The following is a 15349-nucleotide window of genomic DNA, read 5'->3' as shown; positions in this document are numbered from 1 at the left end:
GAGACGGGCTGTGGCCTCTGAGGGTGGTGAGCCTTTGACAGCTCCGCATCTCCCACCCGCCCTCCAGGTGGGGCTGCTCTCAGGGCGACCCCTGTGCCTCTGGCTCCTGGCAGCCTAGGCCTGTGGGCCCAGATTCATCTCTGAGCCCAAGGGCTGGTCCTCTTCCGCCCCGTTTGTTCCAAAAAGAACCTGTTTTCAGGAAAGGGCAGAGGAGGCGCGGGACAGCGGCAGAGCACGGGGGGCGGGGCGCTCACCTCGTTCTCGGCCAGCGCCTGCTTGGCCAGGTAGCACTCCCGCTTCACCTTGATCTCCACAGATCCGGGGATGTCAGGCACCAAGAGGTCAAGGACTCGGCCGACGGAGAACGCCATGTGCTGGGAGCAGGGGGCAGGGCACCCTCACCCCTTGGCAAAACAAGTGCCCAGAGTGGCCTTCGTGGGGCCGTATGTGGGCACCTGCTCCCCAGGTGTGGGTTGAGCTGGACAGCAAAAGCATCAGTGCAGAAAGGGAAACTCCTAGAAGAGGCAGAGGCCACAGCGACAGAGACCACCCCCAGCTTCCGCGGGACACTCCGCAGGGCCCAGGGCATTCTGATGTCCACACGACTGGAGACGGGGGCCAGGCAGAGGACTGTGACCTGACCAAGGTGACACAGCAGTGAGCGCCCTTGGTCACGCCAACCCCTGCGCACCTTGTCCTGGGATTAGGCAAAGTACTGGGGGTGGGGAGTGGGGCCCACCATGCTGGTACCTCACACACGATGATGAAGGCCAGGCGGATGGCCAGAAGATTCCAGTGGGTCCGGGCATGACGTCCATCATCCCCCCTGAAAGCCCGATACCTGCAGGAGACATGGGGCTCAGTGGGGAGCCGGGCTGAGGGTGCCAGACGCACTTCTCAGCTTCTCCTCCTCCTCCCCACCGGCTGGGCTTACCACCGAGGGTGCTGGAAGCAGGGAATGTCCCCACGCAGGCTGCTCGGACAGTACCTTTTGCTGTAACTCTTGGGGTTTCAAAGGGGTGGAGGGGCTGCCTTGGCCCATTCCCCTACCAGACTGAACTGAGCCCCACAGTGGCAAATGCCTCCTCATCCCGCAGATGTGACAACCCAGTACGTCTGTGCTTCTACAGGTGACGTCAACCTACCTACACCGGGAGAACATGCCATTATGTGAGACCAGCTGTCCACCCTGCCGGCACTGCCTGCCCGGCCAGCTCCTCTACTATCCTGAGCATGACGCTGGGCTTTGCTGGCTAGTTCAGATTGAATGGTCATCTTGCCGTCCTTTCACATCCTCCCGTATTTCTGTGTTGTGGTAAGAAAGCATTACCAGGGCCAACTTTGTAGGAAAAGAAAAAAGCCAAAAATCTTGAAAATAAAAATTCCCCAAAGAATGGGCTATACTTTAAGTGGCTAAACGAGACAGGACAGAAGGGACACACCGTGGGAGCTGGAAGACAGTTATGCAGTGCTGAGGCCCAGAAAGACAGACAAACAGGAGAGAGTGCTCAAGACACATGGGGGAATGGAGATGCTCCAACAGCAGAGAAGGTAAGGGAGCCGGAGAAGCACTGCCTGAAGGCACAGAATGCAGTTGTTCCAGAACTGAAGAAAGGCATCACTCTAGACCAGTGGCACCTGCTGAGTCTCAGTGAGAAACATAAATAAACCCTACCATGACAGGTACCTGTTAGTGACACAAATCAAGGAAAATGAGAAAAAAATCTTAAATGCAACGAATGCTTCTAACAAGAAAAGCCAGTGCACGAAAGAGAAATATTTAGAAAGTGCTGAGGGAAAATAACCCTTAACCTAGAATTTTATACCTGCCATTTGAAGGACAAAGTGAACATACTTAAGAGTTTACCAGCCACACCGTTCCTAAAAGTGCCTATTAAAGGATAAACTTCAGGGAGAAGAAAAATGAACTCAGAGGAAAGACAATGCATAAGAAAACACTGTAGCCACAGAAGTTAATGAAATACACCAGAGTTGTGATTAACAAATGACTAAAAGTGTTTTGTCTTCTTCCAGTAGTAAAATTAAAGTCTGAACAATAAAGTTTAGAAGCCTGACCTAATGGGTATGTATAGAACCTTGCTCCAAAATTAATAAAGATTCTGTTTAGGTTCACTTGAAATGTATGCAAAAATCCACTGTGACCAGCAGATCCTAAAGGAAGACTCAACAAGTGTGAGGTTTACATCATATCAACTCTTCAGGCTCTCTGACCTCCATGCAGTTAAACTACAAATGATTTTTTAAAAGTAGCAAAAACAAAACTCTGTGTGTTTGGGAAATTACTTTCCTAAGTGATTCATGGATAAATAGGTAAATCACAATTGAAGTGATGAAATATTTAGAAGTGAAGGATAGAAGTATTATCAACACTAGTGGAATGAAGCTTTTAAAAAGTATGTTCAGGGGCTTCCCTGGTGGTGCAGTGGTTAAGAATCCGCCTGCCAATCAGGGGACACGGGTTCGAGCCCTGGTCCAGGAAGATCCCACATGCCGTGGAGCAACTAAGCCTGGGCGCCACAACTCCTGAGCCTGCACTCTGGAGCCCGCGAGCCACAACTACTGAAGCCCGCACGCCTAGAGCCCGTGCTCCACAACAAGAGAAGCCACCGCAATGAGAAACCCGCGCGCTGCAACGAAGAGTAGCCCCAGCTCGCCACAACTAGAGAAAGCCCACGCACAGCAACAAAGACCCAAAGCAGCCAAAAATCAATAAATTTATAAAAAGTATGTTCAAATAAATTTATAGACACATAATTTGTTTATTAAAACCCAATAAGTCTGAAATGAGTTAAGGTTTCAACTCCAGAAAACTGATTTTCAAGAGGAAATACACGTACTATATCTGGAAAGAAAATGGGGCCATAACTACAAAACGAGGTCTTAAGAGAATATAAGTTCATGTCGTTACATTCTAAAGCTTAACTGAAACAGTTTTCCGTAAAAACAAATACTAAATACCAAAATTGACTCAAGAAGAACTAGAAAAAGTAAAGAAGCTTGTACCCATGGAAGGAATGGGGTTGGTGATCACGACCCCTCCCGCACGGCAGCACCCCGGCTGGCGAGGCCCCGGAGGCGGGAAGCGAGGGGCGCGAGGCCCTCCCAGCCCCGCCCCTCCCGGTAGGAGCCCCGCCCCCGGCACCGCCTCACCTGCGCGTGCGGTGGGGCGGGGCGGCTAAAGCGGGCGGGGCGCGCGCCAGCGTGAAGTTGACGGAGCCGCGCAGGTTGCGGGCGCGGCTCCACTGGTGGTAGGCGCGCGGCGGCAAGTCGGACGAGAAGGCCAGCAGGAAGGCCTGGGCGGCCGGTGAGGCCGCGCGCCCCGCCCCGCCCGGCCCGGCCCCGCTCTCCCCGCCCCGCCCGGCCCCGCTCTCCCCGCCCCGCCCGGCACCGCTCTCCCCCGCGGACACTCCTCGACCCCGGGCCGACCCCGCGCGCTCACGTTGCCGGTGACCGCCAGGCGGGTGATGGCCGCCAGCATGTGGAACCAGATGCCGATGTCCTGCGCGCACTCGGCCACGGGTCGCCGGCGCTCGCGGCCGAACTTGCGCGCGTCCAGGCGGATCTCCACCCGGTCGTTGAGCAGGGCGAAGAGCGGCGCGAGGAGGCAGGCGGCCACGAAGACGGTGATGAAGCCGGAGTGCAGCACTGCGGGGGTCGGTGGTCGCCGCCAGGCCCTCCGGTAGCCACGGCCCGCCAACCCTGACCCCTGCCCGCCCGGTTGCAGCTGGTGGGAAGGGCCACGCGCGCCTGCGACCAATGGCCGACACCGCCCACCGTAAACCCTTCACCTGCGCCCTTCAGGGGAAGCCCCTGCCTGTGCACAGCAGCCCTGGCCTCTGGCCATTCCTAATCCTCCTGCCTGTTACTCATCCCGCAGGCTCGGCAGCAGGGCTCCTTCCCTCAGGAAGCCTCCCGGGACTGCTCTCCCCGAGTTGGATGCGTTTCTGGCTGGTCCTGGGCCACCCCATGCTCCCTGAGGTCAGGGACTCTAACAGTCCTCCCCACTGCTTGTCACCCTGTGGACTCGTGGCAGGCGTGGCAGTAGAACCTGCTTCTGATTTTAGGGCTGATTCTAGGAAGGGGCTCCTTGAAAGGGGTTCCTGGCCCTTAGGTAAAATTCCTAAGGAGAGCATGGGGTCCCATTGCCTTTGTCCAGTGGAGTAGAGACACAGGTCAACCCGGCTCACGTTGTCATGAAAAACCGTGTCTCTCCCTCGTGAGCCTTCTCCCTTTTCTCCACAGAACGATGCCACTACTGTCACCCCTTTTGCTGTGGCTGCCGGGGAGCTCACAGCAATGTGTTGGCTCAGATGCAGCATTTCAGATTGTGCCATGATTCTCTCCCCTGTTATCAAAGAGAAGGGCCTGGCTGCAGGGACCGGTGCCCGCATTAGATGCGGACTCTGGCCTCAAAAACTGCAGTCACCCCATGCAGGGAATGAGCCCCAGGCCTAGGCCTCCACCTGGCAAGGGCACTGGAGGGTCCAGCGAAGAGTGCGGGCATTGAGAAAATGTCTGGACAAAATCAACTCCCCAGAGGTGTAAACTTACCTCTCAGGGGGCCTTTGCCCTCACCCCCAGGGCCGGCTCTCCTGAGTACCCCACTTCTCTCCTCATTTCCTACAGGGGGCTCTGGCCCAGGCTTTCCAGGGAGGGGGGAGATTAAGGCCACTCCAAGAGAGCCCCATCAACTGCCCCAGGTCCTCTTCCAAACCCCAGCGCCCAGGGTGCTGCCACTGCTGCCCTCAGCCAGGCTTTCCTGGGCGCTCCCCACTCTGGCCGCCACAATTCCTGATCTTTGCAGGCCTGGCTCCATCAGGGACCCCTACATCATGTTTCAAGGCAGATGTAGACAGGAATGCTGAGACTGGAAGCCCCCCTCAGTAGTATGGCTGCCCCTCCCCGCGCACGGTGGCCGCAGCCACCGCCATGGCTCCTACCCATCTCAAGGTGCCCGTCAAAGAGGCCCTGGAAGGGCAGAAGCTCGAAGTCTGCCTGCCTCCCAGGGCACCTGGCCAGCCCTGCCTTCCTCTCCTTGGAGCGGAGCCAGGACCTCTGCCACCAGCCCCCTAGCTCCCTGGAGACAGAAACCCCCAGGACGATGGCCCTGTCCTCCCAAGCCGGGTCCTGGTCGCTCTGCAAGCAAAGGGCAGCAGGAGGAGGAGGGTCTGGGGCCACAGGGTGGGCAGTGCGAGGGTGAGGCCTTTTGCACCTACGGCAGCAGGGGTGGGGGCGAGGGCGTGCCAAGCTCCCCTGCAGAGCCCTCAGGCAAGTCAGCGTCACTCAGAGGAGATGTGGGGGGATTGATTCCTCCCGGAACGGTAAGGAGGCGCCGGGAGCTGTGTCAGGGCTGGGAGGGAGCAGATGAGGACAGTGGGGTGCACGTGTGTGCATGTGTGTCGCTCAATAGCCCAGCTACACCTGCCTGTTGTAATCTTGAATTCAGCTTCGTGGCACCACCTGCCCTGAGAGTCAGGGCCACGCCCACAGAGGTCACGTGGCTTGGCCAAGGTCTGACAGCCACGGTTTCGGGAGCCCGGGAGTGTTGCCAGGGAGCGGCCATCACAGGGAGATCGGGTGTGTGGGGATGCTGGAGGGCGTCCAGGTTGGGTCCAGCCTCGGGCTGGATAGGAGGCCATGCCTGGACAGGCCATTGCAAGGGCTCTGGCATGGGAGGGGCCCCAGTTCCCTTGATTGGGGCCCCAGTGGTGCCAGTGGGTGGCACTGGGGAGGTGGGACCCCAGTGTCCCCGTTAAGAACGCCCCGGCCCAGCCACAGTGGACTGCAGACAGGATGGACCGGCATGGATGGGGCAGGGCACAGGAACCCAGGCTTCCTCCCCTCCAAAGCTGGCCCCTGGGCAAGAGAACTCAATAAGCACCTGCCGCAACTACACGGGGTGGAGGCGTCAGAGAGCCTGTGGGGCAGGTGGCTGGGGCCGACCCTCCCCCACAGCACCGGAGTCACTGGGGTCCAGGAGGGGCCGGACCTGCCTTCCCCCCAGCCTCTTCTCCCAGCTGGGGCTGGACTGGGGGCTGCGGCCCCAGACACTTCCGGGTCCCACGGTCCCTGGATGCTTCCCAGGGACGGGTTGGGGTGGGTGACTCACGGGACAAGAATCTCCTGCACGTTGTAGATGATTTGCTTGCCCACCATGATGACCAGGAGCTCCTGTGCCAACTCAGTGAGGCAGCCTCCGGCTGCACACTACAGCATCAGGGCTCCAGATTAGCTTGTGGGAGGGATCAGCCTCACGGCTGCCTATCCTTCTCTGTGCCTCGAAGGTGGCCCCTGCCATGCCCTCATCCCCCTTTCAGACATGCCAGGGGCACCTTGAGGACTGCAGAGACCCTCCTTCCCTCCCTCCCCCTTCCTGACCTCATTCAAGCCCCCGCAGTCTTCCCCAGGTCCCGCGGGCGGACTGTCACGGGAACACCAGAAGCACGGCTGTACGGCAACCCTGGGCCCTTCTGGGAACCCACATGGGGTCACATGGGGTTGACCCTAGCCTGTGGCTCCAGGGAGGACCCAGGATGCAGGCAGGCCTCACCAATCAGTGACCTGATCAAGCCAGTGAGAGGTGGGCCTGGGGCTTTTATGGGGAGCTTGTGGGACAGCATGCCTTGCACTGGCTACTAAGCTAGAGGGTGTCGTCCTGTGCTCTTGGGATGTCAGCCCACACTGCAGAATGTCTTCCCTACCAGGTGAGGAGAGCCTGCTTAAGGAACCAGCCAATGCTTGGGAAAGCAGTGCAACATTGTTTAAACACCTGGATCCAGCCATACCTGAGTTCACAGAGTCCTGTATTTTCAACAGAGGAGCCAATGAAACTCCATGTTTTTTGAAACCATTTTGAGTTGGGAACTTTTCCCACTGATAACTGATAACAAAGCTGCCTGACGGCTGTGCATCATGTGCAGTCATGCCCTGAGTTGTGGTCCCATCTGCCCTGTCCCTGGAAAGCCCCTCCCCTCTCATGCGAAAATGGAGAGTGTCCCTTGGGGGGCAGCCACTTTGCAGGCAGCTGTCGGGTTGGGGCACAGCCCAGACCCATGGGAAGTTGCTGTTCTCCCTCCTGCATCAGGGAGAAGAGGGTCTTTCAGGTGAGGTGCTCCACAGGAGCTGTTGGACTCCCACCCGGATCCCCTTGGCCCAGCCTAGAGGCCACCTGTGGACTGTTCAAGACACCCACTCATGCTGCTTCGTGGTGTGCTTGGCCCTCAGCCAGTAAGGAACCACATGCACATTTTGAGGGATTTTCTACAATGTCTCAGAGGGCGTGCGGCACGGTTGAGCTCACAAGCCCACAGTGGTGACCCCCCCTCAAGTACTCGTGGGTGCACCTCCTTCTGCACAGCCCCTGCCCCTTGCATGCTTCCCAGGGTGACACCCACACCCATTACTTGAGTCCGGGTCTTTGCCTGGGGGTCTGCTCTGGGGGAACCCACGCTACAGTGATTCTTCATCCTGCACAAACCAGCTTCCACTTTCTGGAAAAACAGGTTCACCCTGGCTCTCAAAGCTGCTGGGCTGTGCAGGTGAGCCTGCTTGTGCTTGGGGGGTGGGGCGAGGGGGCGCCTTGGGGAGAAGCCCCGTGAGGGTCGCCAGCCTCTGCACCCCCCATGTGCCAGCCGAGCTCGTGGCCGCGAAAGCGGCTCACGGTCCATCCCTGTGACTGGAGCTCGGCTCAGGTGTGAATCGGGTGCCATCGGGGACACGCGGATTGTGAGTGTTCCGTGGACGGCTGTCCCGAGTGGGGTCTGGGGAGGGGCAGAGCGGTGCGCAGGGGTTGGCGGGGCGGGGGCAGAAGAGCGGCTGACGGAAGGCGAAGGGAGCGCACAAGGCGGGGTCCTCGCGCGCTCACCTCCTCGCTGCGGACCCCAGGCGAGGTGTGGCAGTTGCCCGGGTGGCCCACGAACCTGGGGGAGAACCATGCCTCTGCTCCAGCGGCCGCCTGCAGCCCACCTGGCGGAAGCACGAGGGGCACCGCGAGCCGGACCCCTGCGCCGCCCCCGCCTTCCCCGCGTGTCTGGAGCCCACAGTGGGCGGGGCGAGGGCGGGACCGACGTGTGTGGCGCGGCCGGGCCGCGGGTGGCGGGGCGGGGCCGAGAGCGGTGGGGGTGTGGCCGGATGGGGCGGGGCCAGCTGGGCGTGGTCGGTGTGGGTGTGGGCGTGGCCGGGGCGCGGCCGGGCAGGGGGCGGCGGGTGCCGCGCGCTGACCTGCCCTTGAAGAAGGCGATGTAGATGGGCGAGGAGTAGAAGTTGACGAACTGGAAGATGAACACCTTGAGGGTGAAGGCGTCCTCGAACTTGGTCTGCGTCCGGTGCGTCTCTGCGGCACAGCGAGCGCCTGTCGTCAGCACCTCACCGGCGCAGGAAGTGAGGAAAGGGCCGCGTCGCCCGGGTCTTTTAAAGAAATTCATTCAAGAAGGGGGCCAAGTGTGGCGTTTCTAACTGTAAAACCATCTAAAAGCGTTAGGTTGGTAAAGGAAGAGCTGGGGCAAGTGACAGTAAAAAGTAACATGATGCGGCTCAGGAAAGCGGACTGGGGCACAGGTCTGGGGGCTGGGCGGAGAGGGTGCCCAGCAAGCAGGTGCTGAGGTGGAGGTGGGGCCGGAGCGGGACACACAGCCCCACCGTTGCAGGAACGTTACCGGTGGCTCCCCCAGGGCCCTGTCCCTGGACCCTCACCTGGAGCCTCTCCCCGGGCCGCCTGCCCACCCCCCTTTCTCTCCGCGGCACTCTGGGCCCGCACCGGCCTCCCTCGCTGTGCGCTGACCTCTGTCCCTCTCCTAGACCAGGACTGCAACTTGTGCAATTTGTGGAACGGATGGATTTGTCCTTAGGAAATGGAAGGGGGTCAGAGAAAGGGGGGAGAGGCAGGCAGAGACGGGCAAGGATTCCTGCCGATGTGGGGCGAGGCCTGGGGTGCCCCCCTCTCCCCCCACCGAGGCCCTGCTCACTGCCATTTAAGGGACCTTGGGGGGAGGATGCGGCACGTCCCACCCGTGCCTCATTCAGATATGACAAAAGTCATGTTCTGATTCGGTCCAGCAGGGCTGGGTCCCTGGTCAGCACCCCGCCGGCCTCAGCACTCACCCCATTTCGTCAGGACGCAGGCCAGGGCCACGTAGACCTTGGAGAGGTTGAGGATGAAGACAAGGTTAACCGTGGACCGCGTGAGGCTGGCGACGCGTGACGCCTGATAGGAGATGGCAGGGTGACGGAGGGGTCATCAGAGCCCACCACCTGCCCAGCAGGAGCAGTGGAAGCTCACCCAGGCTGCGAGGGGGGTGTTGTCTGGCCTGGACACGGTGACGGCCATGATGGCCCGGTGCAGGACGATGGACACCAGGCACGTGACCACCACGGCCGCCCGTGGGGCAGCCAGGTGCTTGAGCCCCGCTGCTGCAGCCCTGGCACCCCAGCGCCCTCAAGCCACACCCCCCACGGCAGCTCCGTCGCTGCTCCCACTCCTAGACCAGGCTGTGCTCCCTGCCTCTTCTTGGTGGGGTTGCTGGGCAGTGGGGGTTGGCAGGCAGGGAGAGGTGGGGGAGGGCAGTCATTGAGAATTGGAGGGTGGGTGACCTCCGGCTGTCAGAGGGGCCTCTGTGCATTGTTGTCAGCCCCAGGTGCTCAAGACCCACCCCTCCTACTCCCCTCGTACTTGGGAATTCCTTGACGTCTAAGGGGGTCAGTTAGGAAGCCCCTCTGACTGGAAGACAAGACAGGGTGAGGTGGACCCCTGTGCTGGGATTCCCCCCCCCCCCGCCGCCATGCTTGAAAGATGCCCTGGGCCCACAGCCATGCGGGAAACCTTCCCAGAGCCCCCTGCCCGACACACACCTCTTACGTCCCAGATCCCCTAGCTTGGCCCCTCCCGGGAACCCAGGTACACGGGGGCCTTTCTGAGGACATCGAGGGTCTTGTGGGTCCCAGAGGAAGCATCAGGCCCCAGCCCCAAGGCAGGAAGGGGGACGCAGCTGCCCCATGAGGCTCAGGAGGACAGAGGCATGATGGGGGGCGGACGGCAGCGGGGACCCCTCACCATCGTCATGACCACCGCGGAGCCGGCCAGTACCAGGTGCAGGCGGCTTCTCTTGGGGAAGTAGGGCTCACCCTCACCGGCGATGGGGTTCACAGCTGTTGTGGGAGCAGAGGCGGCAGACTGGGGCCTCGGCCGCTCCTGGAGGGGAGCCGGTGCTTAGCGGGGGTGCGCGGTCAGGGAGCGGCCTCTGTCGGGGGACGACCCACCTCGATGTCCTCGTAGTCGGAGCAGCCCCAGCGGCAGGCCAGCGTGGAGCTCTTCCGCTCCCAGAACTCCCGGAGCGGCATGGCCCACAGCGCCATGAACAAGCTGAAGAAGACGGTGCCGCCGTGGTCGAAGAAACGGCCAGCCTGCGGCGGGGGCGTGCGGTTCACGCGTGCTTGGGACTGGTGGTCCTTCACTCCCTTCTGTCCCTCCCTTTAGGAAAGGCCACGCCTGTCCTATGTGTGCCCATCAGTGTATTCTAGAGGCAGTGACTCGTCTCCTAGTGCACAGGGAGGGAGGAAGGTTGCCCCAGGAGGGCCCACGCCCAGAGTCTCACCGTACCCAGGTTAGATAATCTAGATGAGATTGGGGACTTTTTGCATTGTTGATATTTAGATGAGATTTTGGACTTAGAGTTGATGCTGCAGTGGGTGAGACTCCAGGGACACTGGGTTGGGGGTGAATGTATTTTGCACATGTGATGGACATAAAATTTTGGGGGCCAGAGGGTGGACTGTAGTGGATTGAACTGTGGCCCCCATAAGATATGTCCACCTGGAACCTCAGAATATAGCCGTGCTTGGAAGAAAGGGCTTCGCCTGTGTAATCAGGGTTAGGGTCTCCAGATGAGAGCACCTGGATTGGGGGGCCTAAAGCCAGTGACAAGTCCCTGTAAGAGAAGGGGAGACAGACACAGACACACAGAGGGAGAGGCCGTGTGAAGACGGAGGCAGAGATGGGAGAGGTGCAGCCTCAGCCAGTGAACAGTGGGATTCCTGGCAGCCACCAGAAACCAGGGCAGAGGCCCAGAGCCAGTTCTCCAGAGGGAACCAGCCCTGCTAACCCTTCCATACTGGACTCTGGCCTTCAAAACTGTGAGAAAATCAATTTGTTGTTTTAAACCCCCCGTTTGTGGTAATTCGTCACAGCAGCCCTAGGAAACTGGTGCAGATGGATTCCCAGCAGTGTGTCAGAGGTGTCTCTGTCTGTGGGTCCTTCCTGGGCACCAGGGCTCGAGGCCCAGGGAGTATGGGATGCCGGTGAAGCCGCTGTTCCCACGGAAAAGCTGACACACCCTGGAAGTGTGCGGGCTGACGGGACCCAGAGGGCTTGAGGACCCCAAGGAGCCCCTCGCCCCGGCCTCTTGAATTCTGCTCAGTCTGGCTGTGCCTGAGAACTTCAGGGTTTATCTGCTCGGGGGTCCTCCAGTTGACCTTCTTGGCCAGCCGTACATAATAATAGCAATAACAGTAAAGGCTCCAGATGGACGTCTGCTGGTGCAGGCTCTCTGCTGAGTGCTGCGAGGGGGGCGCCAGTCGCAGTTCCAGCCCAGTGGGGACCTTGCCGCCGGGTTACGTAACTCACAGAGGGCTCTGCCTTAGGTGGTGACCGAGCTGGGCTTACGGGCGGGGCGGGGCCAGAACCCAGGGGGCTGCCTTCCTCGCCTCACCTGCCCCTCGTACCTGGACCAGGGCACAGGCGCCGGAGAGCAGCCAGAAGGGGCAGTCCAGGGCTCGAAGCTGTCCCCACTGCCGCACAACTCCTGCCTTCCGGGCGGGGAGGGCGGCTGTGGGGGCTGGGGAGGCGGCCCTCCCCCAGCCCCACCCTCTTGCCCTCTCCTTCCCCACACTGTCTTTGCCAGGCCCAGCATTTCTTTTAAAAAATGTATGCAATGATAATTTTGGAGATAACGTTTTGAAATTTCAGCTCCATGATAGGATAAAACCCAAGTCCAGTTATTTATTTATTGTAAGAAAAGCTTACACTATTGTAAGAAACAAGGGCGAGTGCCAATAAAATTAACCTGCGATCACACCTGCCCACCTGTGTCCACCTGGGATCACCCTGCCCACCTGCCAGCCTTCCAGCCGCGCTCGCGGGCAGGGCCTCCGTGACATCTGCCAGCCTTCCAGCCGCGCTCGCGGGCAGGCCCTCCGTGACATCTGCCAGCCTTCCAGCCGCGCTCGCGGGCAGGGCCCTCCGTGACATCTGCCAGCCTTCCAGCCGCGCTCGCGGGCAGGGCCTCCGTGACATCTGCCAGCCTTCCAGCCGCGCTCGCGGGCAGGGCCTCCGTGACATCTGCCAGCCTTCCAGCCGCGCTCGCGGGCAGGGCCCTCCGTGACATCTGCCAGCCTTCCAGCCGCGCTCGCGGGCAGGGCCCTCCGTGACATCTGCCAGCCTTCCAGCCGCGCTCGCGGGCAGGGCCCTCCGTGACATCTGCCAGCCTTCCAGCCGCGCTCGCGGGCAGGGCCTCCGTGACATCTGCCAGCCTTCCAGCCGCGCTCGCGGGCAGGGCCCTCCGTGACATCTGCCAGCCTTCCAGCCGCGCTCGCGGGCAGGGCCCTCCGTGACATCTGCCAGCCTTCCAGCCGCGCTCGCGGGCAGGGCCTCCGTGACATCTGCCAGCCTTCCAGCCGCGCTCGCGGGCAGGGCCTCCGTGACATCTGCCAGCCTTCCAGCCGCGCTCGCGGGCAGGGCCCTCCGTGACATCTGCCAGCCTTCCAGCCGCGCTCGCGGGCAGGGCCCTCCGTGACATCTGCCAGCCTTCCAGCCGCGCTCGCGGGCAGGGCCCTCCGTGACATCTGCCAGCCTTCCAGCCGCGCTCGCGGGCAGGGCCTCCGTGACATCTGCCAGCCTTCCAGCCGCGCTCGCGGGCAGGGCCCTCCGTGACATCTGCCAGCCTTCCAGCCGCGCTCGCGGGCAGGGCCCTCCGTGACATCTGCCAGCCTTCCAGCCGCGCTCGCGGGCAGGGCCTCCGTGACATCTGCCAGCCTTCCAGCCGCGCTCGCGGGCAGGCCCTCCGTGACATCCTTAAGGCAGGGGTGTGCTCAGTGCTCACCTCTACCCCCAGCTCTGCACAGGGCCTGGCACCTGGGGGTCCCTCTGACCGCACACCCACCTCAGGAGGCAAGGGGCAGGCCTGGGAGCTGAGGGGAGAGGACACTACCTGGGTGCGTCTGAGGACAGCCCACCAGGGACACCAGTGTGCCCGCCCCCGCCGCTGGCACAAGCCAGCCTGTGTAGAGCCCTGCAGGGGGACGCCGGGGTCAGCTGTCAGGGCCCGGGCGGGGAAACCCTGGCAGTTGGCTGTGGGTGGCCTGGGTACCCAGCGCAGGGCTGAGCCCCAGGTGGGGGTCTACACAGCCGCACGTCCTCTGGGGACCACATGCAGCCAGCGGGGGTGGGGGCCTTCTAGGAAGCTGTGAGGGGACCGGTCCTCAGGGAGGAACCCCCTGGCAGCTCTGGGCACAGCTCCGCCCTCCTCGCCCCACCGGGGACTCTGGACCACCCCCATGTTGACCTCGGCACCTGACCCCCCAGGGCTCCAGCCCACTGTGCTTCCCGCCTCCCGGACAACCCTTTCCTGAGCCCCATTCACCTCCAGCCAACATGCCCAGGATGGGTGTCCCCTCCTTGAGAGGCACATCACCCACCGGACTCCAGTCCTGGGTGACTGGGGGTCATTGTGGATGCCTCCGGCTCTGCACCCCACCCCACCGTGGCCAGGCCCCTCAGTCACCCCCAAGTCCTCAAGTGTGCACCCTGTCTGCCTCTCACGGGTCAAGCCCAGATCCACCCCAGCCTGGTGTCCTGTCTGCCCTGCGTGGGCCAGAGTGACCTCTGTAAAATGCAAGTCTGTCCAGGACCGAGACGAGGACCCCACCTGTCGTGCCCCCCATGGCCCTGCGGTCTGGCCTTGCCCTCCTGGGGCCCCGGCCCTCCTTGGCCCCGAGATGGAGCTGCGGGTCCTTCACACGTGGGCTGTGCCTTGGGCGCCAACGCCCTGGCCACAGCCACACCCCCGCCCCATCCGGGTCCCCAGTGGCTATGGGTGGCCTCTCCTTGTGTCACCCGAGGCCGGTACACTCCACAAGGGCAGGAACCGCCGCCCTGCTCAGCACCCCAGCACTGCTCGCCATCTTGACAGACGTGTGCATGCGTGATTGAGGGCAGACACATCGCTGTCTTTGGGGCGAGAAAGTACTTCACAAGGTTGGAGCGCAGGACAGGGGGTGGGCGGGGCGAGAGTGTGCTGGGCGGGGGTGGGTGGCATGAGCCCATGAGGAGAGCAAGACCTGGGGCCGCCCGGGACAGACGGCTATCCACAGGGTGCCAGCCTGCCTGGAGGAGGTGAGAGGGCGGCTCTCCCTGGACCCCGGGCAGGGGCGACCTCCGCCAGGTCAGGAGTTCCTGGGGTGGCCCAGGGCTTCCGGGGACGTGTTTGGCGGGCCAGGGACATTGGGGGCTGGAGTCGAAAGGGGGCCCTGGCTTGCAGAAGGGGGTTCCCGGTCCCTCACCAGCGCATGGGGGGTCCCAGAACAGTCCCAGTGCTGGGTCACCTTATGGGGCAGGTGGTGGGGCAGGGGCAGGGCTCAGCCAGGGAGCGCTGGCCTAGGAGGGGTCAGCATGGCCGGTGGCTGAGCCCCCGGCCCAGCGCCCCTCTTGGGGGCACCCATTAGCAAACTGTTACCCTGAAGACCAAGCTGGGGTCCCAGGAGGCCCCGAGGGCGGTGGGCACGAGATTCACTGAGCCGGGCGAAGTAGAAGGCCACCTTCTCCCCGAAGTACCTGCACACGTGGTCCAGAGGCTGGTACTTGTGCCACTGGCGCCAGCGGGCCCAGGGCTGGAGCCGGACCTGCCGCTAGGTGAGGCCCAGGGCCCGTGGGCCCTCTGGGGGTGTCGTCAAGGGGCCCTGGGGATGAGAAGCGGGCGGGCGGGGAGGATCCAGGCTGGTCTGGGCACCCGCCCCCAGCCCGGCACTAGTCTAGGTGTGGGGGGCCTCAGGGCAGGGCGAGACCCACAGGTGGCCCCCGGCCCAGCATGGGCACACGGCAGACCAACCCCAGGATGCAGGGTTGCTGCTCGAGGGCAAAAGAATCACTTTGGGGGCTGGGGGTCCAGGAAGGCCTCTCTGAGGAGGGGACATCTGTGCTAAGCCCCTCGGCCTGGGGTCCGAGTCCAGGGCAGAGGAAGGGCCTGGAGGGGTGGCCCTGGGAGGAGCCAGTGACCGTGGTCCAGAGCGGGCTCCGCGTCTCTGGGTGAGGGTTCTGCTGACCCCGTGCCGTGCAGCCCTG

General features: G+C 62.0%; 1 protein-coding gene across 1 annotated transcript in view; it reads right to left on the bottom strand.

Moving 5' to 3' along the window:
- The window catches only part of ANO7 (anoctamin 7), a 29320-nt gene that overhangs the window by 1282 nt on the left and 12689 nt on the right, over positions 1-15349 (bottom strand). The window contains 19 exon segments of the mRNA XM_082464730.1: positions 255-374; positions 751-841; positions 935-994; positions 3172-3314; positions 3461-3666; positions 4962-5303; positions 5519-5745; positions 6131-6228; positions 7886-7940; positions 8242-8353; positions 9121-9223; positions 9299-9397; positions 10070-10207; positions 10276-10486; positions 11333-11571; positions 11737-11820; positions 12955-13083; positions 13183-13301; positions 14802-14916. Coding sequence (XP_082320856.1) covers positions 255-374; positions 751-841; positions 935-994; positions 3172-3314; positions 3461-3666; positions 4962-5303; positions 5519-5745; positions 6131-6228; positions 7886-7940; positions 8242-8353; positions 9121-9223; positions 9299-9397; positions 10070-10207; positions 10276-10486; positions 11333-11571; positions 11737-11820; positions 12955-13083; positions 13183-13301; positions 14802-14916 — 2691 coding nt within the window.

The sequence above is a fragment of the Balaenoptera physalus genome, assembly GCF_965194825.1.
Source record: "Balaenoptera physalus genome assembly, chromosome: 6".
Lineage (NCBI taxonomy): Eukaryota > Metazoa > Chordata > Mammalia > Artiodactyla > Balaenopteridae > Balaenoptera > Balaenoptera physalus.
The sequence above is the reverse complement of the archived record's forward strand: the minus strand, read 5'-3'. Positions and strand labels throughout refer to the sequence as shown.